This window comes from Hippocampus comes, unplaced genomic scaffold (genome assembly GCF_001891065.2).
Source record: "Hippocampus comes isolate QL1 unplaced genomic scaffold, H_comes_QL1_v1.1 scaffold147, whole genome shotgun sequence".
Taxonomy (NCBI): Eukaryota; Metazoa; Chordata; class Actinopteri; order Syngnathiformes; family Syngnathidae; genus Hippocampus; species Hippocampus comes.
In genome coordinates this window covers 2,717,841-2,731,053 of record NW_017805009.1, presented here as the reverse complement: position 1 = coordinate 2,731,053, position 13,213 = coordinate 2,717,841, and the positions used below count along the sequence as shown (strand labels likewise).

The window sequence follows — 13,213 nt, the reverse complement described above, 5'->3', positions numbered from 1 at the left end:
AAAAAAAAAAAAAAAAAAAATGTTATATGTTTGAAAAAATCCGGATGCACTGAAGCCGCGATAAACGAACCGCGAAGTATCACTGTACACGTAAACTCATTGTTTCGATGTTGTGACCTTAAACAGTATGTATCTTCATGATTGAGTGTTGAGTGCTTGTTTTCTGCACACTGGACAGCGTTCACGCTCTTCAACTCCTCCCCTCGGCCAATACACTTAGACAGCAGAGAGGGAGAGCGCGAGGGAGGGAACCAAAGAGAGCAGTTGAAAAAAGGTGGGCTCTCACGCTGATGCACTCGTGTACTTCTTGCTTTGGCTCAACTGTTCTCTTTCATTTTCAAACTGTCGCAGTTGTCTATTGTACAGCTATCTGTGATGGTTACTCTGATGTTGTACTTTATAAGGCAGACTTTTTTTTAATCCAAATTTGGACTTTTACCGACTCTGTGAACTTTTATTGTTTCAGCATTGAGGGAAATGTATTTTTTGTAGAGAACATGTTGACTCCATTAAGAGGTCCTCGTTTGTGGAAGCATGGGAAGCCCGGGCTGAAGTTTGAGTGCGGTCAAACGATCCTCCTGAGGCGAGAAATGTAAGAACATCTGTTTTTTGCAAGCAATTACCCTATTTATTACTTTTTATAAAAAACGTTGCTGTGCCAAACTTGTAGTGTCTGAGTTGGTGAATAATGGACGGCAACCTAAGTGCATCGGCTGCTTTGAGGAACAACACGGCCCCCTACCACCCGGCGGCGGGATCCTGGCTCCTCCTCGTACTGGTCGCTGTCATCATCATCATCGTGGTGGGAAACCTGCTGGTCATCATCGCTGTAGCTTCTACTTCCCAACTCCAAACGACGACAAACATTTTCATCATGTCACTGGCGTGCGCTGACCTCATCATGGGCGTCCTGGTTGTGCCCCTGGGGGCCACCATTGTGCTGACGGGCAACTGGCAGCTTGACGAAACCTCGTGTGATTTCTGGACTTCAGTGGATGTCTTGTGTGTGACGGCGAGCATAGAAACTCTCTGTGTGATAGCGGTGGACCGCTACATAGCAATTACGAGGCCGCTCCGACACCAAGTTTTACTGTGTAAGTGGCGTGCCAGGGCAATCGTTTGCTTGGTGTGGCTCGTTTCCGCCTTAATCTCCTTTGTGCCAATTATGAAAGGATACTGGCGCGCAGACGATGAATACGAAGCCAGAATGTGCTACGATGACCCTGCTTGCTGTGACTTTGTCACCAACCGGGCTTATGCCATCGTATCTTCCACAGTGTCTTTTTACATTCCTCTCTTTATCATGATCTTTGTGTATGCAAAGGTCTTCTTAATAGCAAGACGGCAGGTGCAGCTCATTGATAAAAGCAGAACGCGTTTCAAGCATGAATGTACAACAATGCAAATGGACAATCCAGCCCTCCAGTCGGTGTGCATGAACCAGGGTATGTGCAACAGTGGAACGGGGCGGAAAGGCGTCAAGCGAAGACCATCGCGGTTATTGCTTGTTAAAGAACACAAGGCCCTAAAAACTTTGGGGATCATCATGGGGACATTTACGATATGCTGGTTGCCGTTTTTTGTTGCCAACATCATCAACGCTTTTGACCGGAGCGTTCCGTCGGAGAGGATCTTCAGACTCTTAAACTGGCTGGGTTATGTCAACTCTGGCCTCAACCCCATCATCTACTGCCGGAGCCCGGAGTTCCGCGCTGCCTTCAAGAACCTTCTGGGCTGTCCATGGCTGTCCACTCTGTGGCTCAACACATTCTATAAAGAAGTGCAGACACGCTGCTCCTGTTTTCAATGGCGGGCTGAGTCGGGCCTGGCAGGTTCTTTCCAGAAAACTCCAACTGGTAGCGTGGCCAGTACTCGAGGGAACAAGAGTGAAGAGGCTTCCCCAGTTACTCTCCAGTCCAACGGCAGCACACAGTTCAATGACGTATCACAACGAGACGCCAGATTGTAAGTGTTTTTTCTTTTAACCTTTATTTTCACTTTTGCACACTTAATGATACATTTTTCTGAATGCTGCTGTTTTTTTTGCGTATTGCTTGTTTCTACATGCAAATATTCAGGAACATCTGCAGCAATGCCCTCATCTCACCCTTGTACTCAACATAGTTAAGTATAGTGTTATTGGGCTGTCATGAGACAGTTCATCAACAACCAACCAAAGTCATGGCAAAAAAAAAAAAACAAAACAAAACGAGTCACATTAGGCTATTTACCACATTTTGACATCCTGATGCAGATAAAGAATCCTGTGAAAAAGCACAAATGTTTTGGACTCAAATGCACAACTCAGAGTTGGAAAGGGCAAAACATTTTTAATCCAGACAACAGGCGTAAGGCAAAAAAAAAAAAAAAAAAAAAGCCCCACGAGGGGAATATATACAGGGGCTTGATTGGGTAATTGAAACAGGTGAGGGCAAAACAATCAGGGAGCAGGTGACACAGACAAGGAAGGGGGCGGTGAGGCAGAGAGCAGGCAGCAGGTCGTGCCGTTTGATTACAACGCAACAAAATGATGAAAAGGAAATGCATCCAAATGATTCTTTCTCGATTCATTATTAAAAATAAATTTGATTCTTAGCAGGGTTTATGCGCACTCTCCAAAAAAACAAAAGAATAATAAATAAAATAAGAAGTATATTTTTCAATCAATAGTAAAAAAAAATCGGGAAGATGAAGAAATGCAACAAGCAGACGCGGTTAATTGGAAAATGCTATAATCATGTTCTGAGCTGGAATTTGGAAATATTGACTTAATATTGTGGAGGTCTGATAAAAATGCTCTTAATATATCACATCACATTAGTTAATTCTGTTCATCATCCTGCATATTAATATGACAGCAATGTTTAGTTTATTAATTCAGTACAGGTGTCCACATTAGGCTTTCTTCAGAAAAGAACTCATCTGAAGCATTTGCTGTTTCAACATTACAAAATTAAACTGGAACTTAATACTTGAATTTGAATACAAAAGGACTGCAACATTATCGGTTCTTTTATAAAGTGTGTAATTCATTTCCTGAATTGGAATGGGTTGGAAAATATCATATTATTAATGGAGCTTTTGGCGGTCAGTATTGAGGAAGTGGATTTACTGCCCTTGTACGGCTGACACATGGAGATTTGTGGCACATATCAGCAAATATTAGCATGGCTCCTTGCCAGTGGTGAGGGCCTCCGAGGACCATGCCCAACACCAAGCACATCAGATAAATCTTTATCATACATGCACAGAACACTCTGTCCAATTAGCTGCGCAGGCTGTTTACCACAGTTTATACCGAAGTTGGAACTGCATAACATTTGGCTCAATGTCACACCAAAGTGCAGCCACAAGCAGACTACAGCAAAGTTTTTAATCAACAAAAACATGAACAACAAAAAGTGACATGAATCATAAGTACCGGTTGCTAATGGAAATAAAATACAACAGAATAAATAATGTTCGTGTGTAGTATTGAATCAATATTTCATAAACTTTAACAACTGACAATATGAATAAATAACGCTGATACCATTTATAACGGCATACTTATTAAGGGTTTATAAATAAGTTATTACTTAGTTTAACATATTATAAATCCATAATAACGTGCTATGGGTTATTAATTATAACACTTAAACATTTAGCTACAATAATCTGCTTTTGCCTGTTGGTTAGTTTTAAAATTCTTGTAATTCCTGAATTACATTACTTTCATTATCTAATATGTGGTCTCCTTTGGTAGGTACCATATAGTTCATAGAAACTACTGGTGTTTCCAGATCAGAGTTGAAACTAAATAATTTGTAGCACGAGTTTGAGCCAGATTGTGAGACATGTGCCTGTCAAGGATTAGTTTAGATGTTTAGAATGTTATTTATAAGTGTACCCGTAACGTAAAGGCATTCATTCATTTCTCCTTTATATTACAACATACAATTGGCTGAAATACTTCTATTTCATTATGTAACTTAGTTTTATGGAAGCATGATATCTCAATTCTAAATATTTGCTCTTTTGCTTTACGGCGCTGCATGTATCATAAATACTGCTGGTGGCATTTTACAGCCATCAGCAATATCGCTATGAAACAGGAGACAGTGGATCATCTTAAAAGAAAATGTCATTTTAAGGGAGTTTAATGAATGAACTATTAACCTCAAACGCTTGTTTCTTACAGTCAGCTATGCTGTCTGTCTGCTGCAGAAATGGGGGGCAGACTATTGACAGCTGTGACTTGACAAAAAAAGTCGATAAGAAGCCCGATCTCTTGAGTGCTGAGGGACTTCGCATAAGGGTGACTCTCAATACTCAGGCTACTTTGTTTTCAGAGAAATGCTCGCATTCATATCACGGCAGCCCTGTCAACATTGTCAGCGGCCCACACAGTCTCGCTCTGACAGTACACTTGGAGTTACTCCAAGTTGAAGTGGAGGCTAAGCCTTATTCAATCCACCCTTACAGATAATAATGACAATAATGTTAATCACGGGGTAATGTTAAGAAAATCCAAATCTACACATAAGTCTTTGCCGTGAAACTCAAATATGCTTATATTGTGCCTTTCAAAAATATTTTTTGTTCCCATCTAGACCGGCATGGCTGTTAAAATTCTTTGCGGAATTCATTGCCATACAAATAATCCTTAATTGAGGGAGAGCCTTTTTATGGGATCTAACCTCCCGATTGAGGACTGTGTTGTGATCAAATGTTCAGGAAAAAGTCATCAATTAACCCGCCAAACGTGAAAGAGTTCCTTTACTGATTAAAAAAAAATAATTAAAAAAATAATCATCTTTAATCAAAATGAGAAATATAAAAATCATTCATTCTAATTGGGGTAATTATTCACCCCACTCATGGAAGCATGTAGGTTTCGTTTGGTCATACATCTCAGGGTCCAACAGCACACTCAGGTGGGCCAGAAGCTTTTTGGAGGGATGGGTTTGTGCAAAGGGTTGACAAAAACGTGGACTAAAAATGCCCCTGTTAGTTTGACCAATGAGAAAAACCAATTGCGTTGTATACATGAGCCAACTTACACCCACTGTCCATTTACACAGTTATCCTGGGTTTGTAGCACATCAAAACACATAAAAAAACAAAACAAAACAAAACAGCCCATGTTTTATTATTATGGGTCACTAAAGTGGATCCCTTTTCAAGGGGAACACACATACGGCAACGTTTCTTGACAGATTCTTCTTTGCGGGATAATATTTTGTATGCCATTGAGTAGGCTACATTACATGTCTTGTATTTTTATGGTCATTTACTTTAACCCTTTCAGGGATAGAGGTTACTACAGTGGACAACTTATCACGTGATCCGTTACAGGGTTCATGACAGGGTTAATTGTGCTATGCAATCGCGACAGTACAGTGCTTCTCCATTGGTCAAGACACAGAGATCGCCCTATTCCGGCATCTCTGATTGGCAGGGCAAAATGTACCTGGTCTTCACTCTTGGTAAAAAGCATGCACTATTGAGTGGAGGTCAGGCCACGAACTGAAGAATTGTTTGCCTTTAAAAAGTATAAATTGCGCAGTTTTCACTGAAATTGGGTGTCTGCTAAGATCTAAAATATTGAGACAGGAATGTAAAGGCAGACGGTTTAAAACAAGATGCAAAGCCCTGGGAAATTAAGATTTTAGGCAGACAACAAAAAAAAGGTCTCCAATGTTGTGAAATCGGATTCTTGCAGGAGAAAAGTTCACTTGCGAAAATAGCCTATATGCCCAAGTGCAGCGCATGCCCCAAAGCATACCACATCAAACAGAATGGAGGCAGTGTTCTGATAGGGGCCACATGCTACATACTCTGGTACTGTAGTGGTCCAGTATTTGCTGCTGTCTTCCATGCCGACGATGAAGGTTCATTTCCCGGTCATCATCCTCATACCCAGATAAATCGGTGCGTCGTGTCAGAAAGGCAAAAAAAAAAAACAACTATGGTCAACAAATCATGTGGTGACCCCTGACAGGACCAGCAGAAAATCAGAACAACATATACGGTAGGCATGTACGCCACTGGAACAAGTTCACTGCTCTTTAGTGATGATGTGACTGATGACAGAAAAAAGCCCAAAGTGATTTGTGAAATGAAAAGGCAGCACATATCACTCACATTCAGCCAAATAATGAAAAACTAATTAGTCACGTCATGACGTCATAACAGCGGGGCTGGTTCCCCAGGGGGAGGGCACGTTTGGCACTGAGGAACATGCATTCTTCTACTTCTTATTATTGACCCATTTATGTATTTATGTATTTATTTATTGCTGTACTCGAGTAAAGTGTAATTGCACATCCTATGAATTAATGTGTGCAGATGACTTTAGTTGTGTTTTGCCCCCCCCGCCCCCTTCCACCACCACCACCACCACTACTAGACCACAAAGATAAAAATAATTTTAAGCAGAGTTCTAATCAAGTTATTTCCATCTGTATTTCTCTTGTCTGTATGGAAGCGTGTGAGTCTTCCTGTACAGACATGTCCGGTGGACTTCATAACATCAGTCTTCGTGTTGTGTTGGGAAAAACTGATGAACTTCCATGAGAGATTGCAGGACTAGGGGATGCTTGCTGTCATTAGCAAACAAGCAACAACAAAAATACAATAAATGGCAAATGGGAGTACACTGATAGCAACTGTGTTTTCTCCCGAAGAAGGCCACCGTGCTTTGACTGTGAAAGTAATTGGTATAAACTTTTATCTGATTGCAACTGATATTCCATACAAGGCATGATCAACTCAAGCCAACAAGCTGCACAATTACATTCAACTCGGGTCATTTTTATACGACCCCCCCCCCCAGCCTCCCAACAAACAAAGGAGGCAGATCACATACCAGGAAACATACAACAGTATTCTCTACAGTCTGGTGTGCCCTTTTACTTCTTCCTTTGGGTGCCAATAACAATGTCATAAACCAAACCAGACAAGAACTAGCAAATGTTATGCTTTATAAAACGTCATTTGTGGATCGCAGTTATGTTACTGTTGCACTGATATTCTTTTGTGTGTGTGTGTGTGTGTGTGTGTGTGTGTGTGTGTGTGTGTGTGCGCGCGCACGCGTGTGTATGAAGTGTTGTGTTTGGGTATGTTGTTGTCCTTTGTTGTGGTATGTTGATGTTTTGGAATCAAAAGAAAAAAAGTTTTGAGGCACACTTGAATGGATTAATGGCGTTGCAGTTCATTTTAACAGCGAAAGATAATTTGATATATGAGTGTTATGAGTGATGAGCGTGGACGTGAAATGAGTTAGGTTGTTGATCACATTTATTGTCTGTTTGCGGCAGGGCCCCTTCCGCTGTGAATAGCGGGAATTTACTGTATAGAACATTAGTTGCCACTTCATCTTGATGCTTTCCTTGGGCCATAAATACTGCAAAAGACAATTCGACACGGGGTGTGATACAATTCAAGCTCAGTTTATTTTTGAAGTGGATCGATTTGATTAGATTCAGTGGGATTATGATCCCATTCAATATGGAAAAGTTGAGAGGGTATGACCCAATCATTTTCGTCTTGCTATTTTGCTGTATGAATGAACTTGTTTGGAGATCACTGTCAATGTGACCTTTCTTTTAAAGATGTATCTTTCCAATAAGAGACAACTTGATATGGACCGTGATATATTTTAAAGTGGAACTATTTTATCCGATTTGAGTCAATGCGCTCACATGTTCTAAACCAAAACCAATTTTTCTAATCTATCTAACTATTTGTTGTTGTTCTTGTTGTTCTTGTTTTTTTTTGTGTGTGTTAAAAGAGAAGTGGGTCTACACGTCGACTTTATGCTTTCACTCCTTCAGAGAAGTTTCACAAATATTCACAATGGGAGCAAGGTTTCAGCAAACAACACCTGATCGCTAGAATATTGGTCTCCTGGGATGAAACATGCTCAGTAATTTCCTAGGAAATTCTAAGAGAACCACAATCAAGTGTTTGTGGGAGTGATGGTTAGAAATAGCAAGCAAAGTAAACTACTCTGCCGTTTTTTTAGGCATTTTGGTCGTAATCTGTTCATGTGTTTATCTTTTTTTTTCTCCATAGCTTCACATTGCAGGAAAAGGAAGGATGAAGACGACCACGCGTCATACTACTGAAGCCATTACTGTGAATCCCAGCAGCCACTGAGGAGCTTCGGCAGTGGATCGCGAGCTCCAGCACTAAAGTGGCGGGACTGACTCATGAGAAAACGATTTGCTATGGCTGCTCCCATGCAGCGTCATCAGCATGAAACTTTACACTGACCGAATTTGAATATGTACTTACAAATCATGATTTACATACAAACTGATAGGCTTCTGCTTGTGGTTTCAAATTGTAAAAAAAAAAATAATAATAATACAAATAGCACAATATGATATAATAATTTATCTATTTATGATACACAGAATCTTACGCAAAATATGCTGCCTAATAAACTCTTTTCACAGTCAGTCAACAAATATTAAATGCATAAATATGAAAAGGCTGGGCGGCCCGGTAAGCCAGTGGTTAGGGTGTTGACCTCACAGTGCAGAGGTACCGGGTTCAATTTCAGCTCCGGCCTCCCTGTGTGGAGTTTGCATGTTCTCCCCGGGCCTGCGTGGGTTTTCTCCGGGTAATCCTGTTTCCTCCCACATTCCAAAAACACGCACGGCAGGCTGATTGAGCACTTTAAAATTCTCCCTGTGTGTGAGTGTGAGTGCGGATGGTTGTTCGTCTCTGTGTGCCCTGCAATTGGCTGGCAACCGGTTCAGGGTGTCCCGCGCCTACTGCACGAAGACAGCTGGGATAGGCTCCAGAACAGCCCCCCGCAACCCTTGTGAGGATAAGCGGATCGAAAAATGGATGGATGGATGGATGGATGAAAGGGCTGTCCTGTGAAATCAGTTCTGATATGTCTTTTTCAGCATTCATCTTTCTAGTAAGATTGTGAACTCGTCATGTAGTTATCATATCCAAATCCTGACAATAAATGGAAAAAAAATAACTCATCTAAATCACCCGTTTGAATTTGCTGCCCACTCAAACCCTCTATTAGCCAGGACATACAAGTAAATTCCTATCAGCAGTTTTCCAACAATTTGCAATAACAGATGACAAACTGCATGTAAAATGTCATGAATTGCAGCATTAGCAAATATATATATATATTTTGAGAACCATTTTAAGGACAACTTCTGAAGGAGCTGCCTTGCGAGGTGCATAGCAAAGCGCAGCATATCAAGCACTGTATTGGCCAATGCATCTTCACCAAAGTACACAGTGATACTCTTCTGTCATGTGGCCATACCACAAACTGTTCAGCATTCACAGCACATTCATCTTGTCTTGCCACAGTTTAATCACACGACACAACCCATCGATTTTTTCGATGAAGAAAAAATCGAAGAATCAGTTCCAGTTCAGAATCACCACCAAGTTTTTTTTGAGCCACATCTCACCAAGCCAGTCGTCTACCAGTCTGCTTACTGGCCTGCCTGTCACGTTTGTGGAATTATCTTGTATGATGCAGCCAAAATTCATCCAGCAAATCAGTTATTCCCACCCACCCCGACTTCTTTGTGTGTTTTAAGCGTGTGATCGTGCCATAGTTGTCGTGCACTGAGAAATAAAAATAGAAATGCAAACCATTTGTTGCATGTGTGCTCCCTGCAGACCCACCACACAGGCCGTCTCCTGTCTGTGGACAAAGAAAAAAAGGCCCAAGAAGCCATACCCGAAAAGACACAGGAAGTCTGCCATTTTGTTTGAAAGCGTCCATTGCAGGGTAATTTTGGTCATTTCCTTGAGTCCTTCAAAACTGTACGCACTTCCAGAGATTTAGTTCGATGATACTAAATCTCCAGCCGGCATATCTTCCAACTTTCTCCCAAAAGCGTGAGGAGGTGAGGACTGCACTGTTCACAGATTGAACTTATTGTGTTCACTGATTGTGGCTTATTATGGTAAATTTTGCTTGCAGTTATTTTTTATTTTCGATAAGGTGAGCAAAGTCTTTGAGGAAAGCCTACTCGACACTCCTGAAAACAACTACAAAGAACAATTATCGTAATGTGTATGTGTGTAATGTGTGTGTTTAAAAAGTCTTCAGAGTGTGCATAGCGAGTGAATATGAATAGCAAATAGGATTCCGGTGTTTTGGGTCTATCTGTTGCCTCAGACGTTGACATGTTTTCCCCGTGCTCGTGTGGCTTTGTCACCCTGTCTTCCTCCCATGAATGTTAGGTGTTGAAGGTTCACTGAAAACTCTTAACTTGCCCATGGCTTTGATTTTTATTCAGAATGGTTGCCGATGCGTGCCCTATGATCGGCTGGTGACCAGTCTATGGTGTATTTCTAATTGACAAAATCTTGATTCACCGGTTTATAAGATGCTGGCGTGATTGGTTCAACTACAATATCAGCTTCCAACTGCCCTGTCCTGCTTTTTCTGCTTTAACGCAGAGGGTCAAATTCACTGGAGAATTGTTGATGGCAGCAGTTGCATGCACAAGGAAGGCAACGCTGAGAGATGGAAAACCTGCTTTTACTGCCACCCAGTGCACATTTGTGACTACTAGCTTTAAGTCTTTTCTTCCCCACGTGAATAATTACAGTCCCGGATTGTTCATATGGCACACGTCCTTCTGTTCTTTCCACAAGGAAAATAGATAAACCTGTCGAAAGTGCCCCCAAGGGTTTTGTTGTTACTTGAAGAGCCTATACACATAGTAGGAGGCTGAATTTCTCCTCCATCATTATCCGAAAGAAATTATGTGCCAGCGCCTGCACTAAATTACTTCCACAGGCACACACAGGGCATAATTCTGCCATAATTTACAGTACTTTGAAAGAGTACGAGTGTAACACTCAAGCACAAACAGTAAATCCGGCCCATGTTGCCGGGGCGACTGTTTCTGTTGCCTAGCAGCTCTCCCCCCCCCTAAAAAAAAGGCTGGTGGGTCGCAGACAGTGTTGCCTTGATGAAAATGGCGTGAAAAACAGTGAAGGCCCAACAGGTGACCCTTTGATTGTTCACCATCCATTCCTGAAACAGTTACTGTGCAGGATATACATTAGCAAAGATGGCCTGGCCAGGAGAGGTGAGGTCATCGAGCAGCGCTTTTAAAGACATGCAAACAAACGGAGGTCTTTACTTGATCCCGTCACCTGTGCAAATAGTGAGGCAGTTTGCTGAGAGAGGTGTTCACTTACGAAGCTTGACTGAGTTTTCATTGTCCTTGTTATGCAAGACTTTGCAAATATCTGAGACCACCATTGCTTTGGTTTTTCACAGTAGGGTACATGTATTGGCAATGACGGCAAAAACGTTACCATTTTGGTGTGCAATTTGTCGTTCACTTCCAAGTTTTTGTTTTGATGATTTGTACTTTGAAAGACAGTTAATTTTATCATGCACTGTTTAAGGAATGTGTGCCACTGTTTTCCCATTTCTATAGTGTTTTCAGGACGACGGGCAAACGTCTAAGTTGCATCTTGATGGGAAAATCAAGCATGAAAAAAAAATTGAGAACTAATCCGTGGGCCTCTGCAGAGTAGAGGTAAGATCGGGCCTAAAAAAATCCAGCCCGCGGGTATTAAAGCCCGACCCGGCCCGAGCCCGACCAATTAACTTGATTTGCAGGCCCGAGCCCGAAGCAAACACGAAATTTCATATTTCATTTGTGAGGACTCGGGAGGAGGTGGGGCGATTTCTGATAACAAATTAAAGCCTATCTTTTGTAACGAAATCTAAGTTAAACAAGACTGTATAAACATTTACATCTTTTATATTTCTGTTTCTGCAGAGGGTACATTAACCGACAATTTTCCATCATTGACGGATTTTTTTAAGAGTTGATGAGAAAAATATAAGACCGTCCGTCATTTTGACGGGTTGAAAATTGGGCCATAAACCACAGCAGGAGTGCGTCCTTAAGAATCTAGCTCGGCACAAGAGAGAGAAGCAGAGAGACAAAGAACATATAAACAGAATTTTATTTTTAAAAAAGTCAGCGAGGGAGAAGCCCGGCCCGACCCAACCCGAAGCAATGATTAACATTTTAGGCCCGACCTGACCCGAATTTTGGGTCGGGTCGGGATGGGCTCGGGTTTGGGCTTCATATCTTACCTCGACTGCACAGACTCATTTCTACAGTAGAGCCGCAGAAGCAGTTCTGGGTCACAACTCCGTTGCTGTTTTGGACAAGCGAGGTACTGTACCGTATGAACAAACGTGAAGCTAAACATCACTGCCATCTTCTGGACGATGCATGCACACCAATCTGGACGTATTTTTGAACAGATCAAGGAAGGGCGTTGGTAAAATAAGATTATCCCCACATTGGGGAAATTTGCAATCTACAGCAGCAAAATTGGGGGTTCGAGTTGAGGCCTCAGTCTAGGTTCTCTGTCAGATATTAGGTGTGTGTACGGTGTACTCCTGGTTTTACTGGTCTGTTTCGGATAGAGCAGTGTACCGCTCTCCCAGCTGATAGTAACATTTTTGCCTTCTTTCATTTGACATTATTTAATAACTATGAATATACCATTTCAGTGTTTTCATATCATGGATATACCATGAGGTCAGAGACATAGCAACTGACAATGGACCTTGACATCTCGGCAGTTTGTCGTTTGCATGCAGTAGCCTTTGAACCACAAAAGCAAAATGAGGGGATTTAAATTTGGTGTCATCGTGACATGGATTCAACACCCATTATTTAAGTAGTGCACATGCCCCTTTTGTGGTTGTTACACACCCACTCAACTCAGGAAACATGGCTGAGCCACAACACAGCTGCATCTTGTGCAAAGCTAACACTTTGCATCAGCTGCCAACCTCGTAGAATAAACTGCTTCACTTTATTTTGGGAAAAACTCTGAAGCGTTGAAGGACATGTATTCTGCTGGTCTGCTGTCTTCTAGCACATGTTATTTAAGATGACTTCGTCAAAGTAAGCTTTCACACACGCTAGAAATATATTCCTGGGTTTTAAGTGACACAGCGACACGTACACAAACATTGGTCAGTCCACCAAACATTCATCTCTGGGCAGCCGCGAGGTCGCGCAATGTCACTTTGGCGGTGGAGTTAAAATGAAATCACAGCACAACTGAGAAACAGCCAGAGACTCTGTGGCTTCACGCTGGTCAGTCCGCCTCAGAGTGCACCGTGTGTGTGTGTGTGTGTGTGTGTGTGTGTGTGTGTGTGTGTGTGTGTGTGTTTGTGTGTGGG

At 41.8% G+C, this 13,213-nt stretch overlaps 1 protein-coding gene across 1 annotated transcript; it reads left to right on the top strand.

Moving 5' to 3' along the window:
• Nucleotides 1-245: 245 nt before the first annotated feature.
• On the top strand, nt 246-8,447 carry adrb3a (adrenoceptor beta 3a). Its single transcript, XM_019862876.1, has 3 exons — nt 246-592; nt 671-1,965; nt 8,059-8,447. The coding sequence occupies exons 2-3, from the start codon at nt 689-691 to the stop codon at nt 8,084-8,086; spliced, it is 1,305 nt and encodes a 434-aa protein (XP_019718435.1). The 5' UTR covers nt 246-592; nt 671-688; the 3' UTR covers nt 8,087-8,447.
• Nucleotides 8,448-13,213: the final 4,766 nt, after the last annotated feature.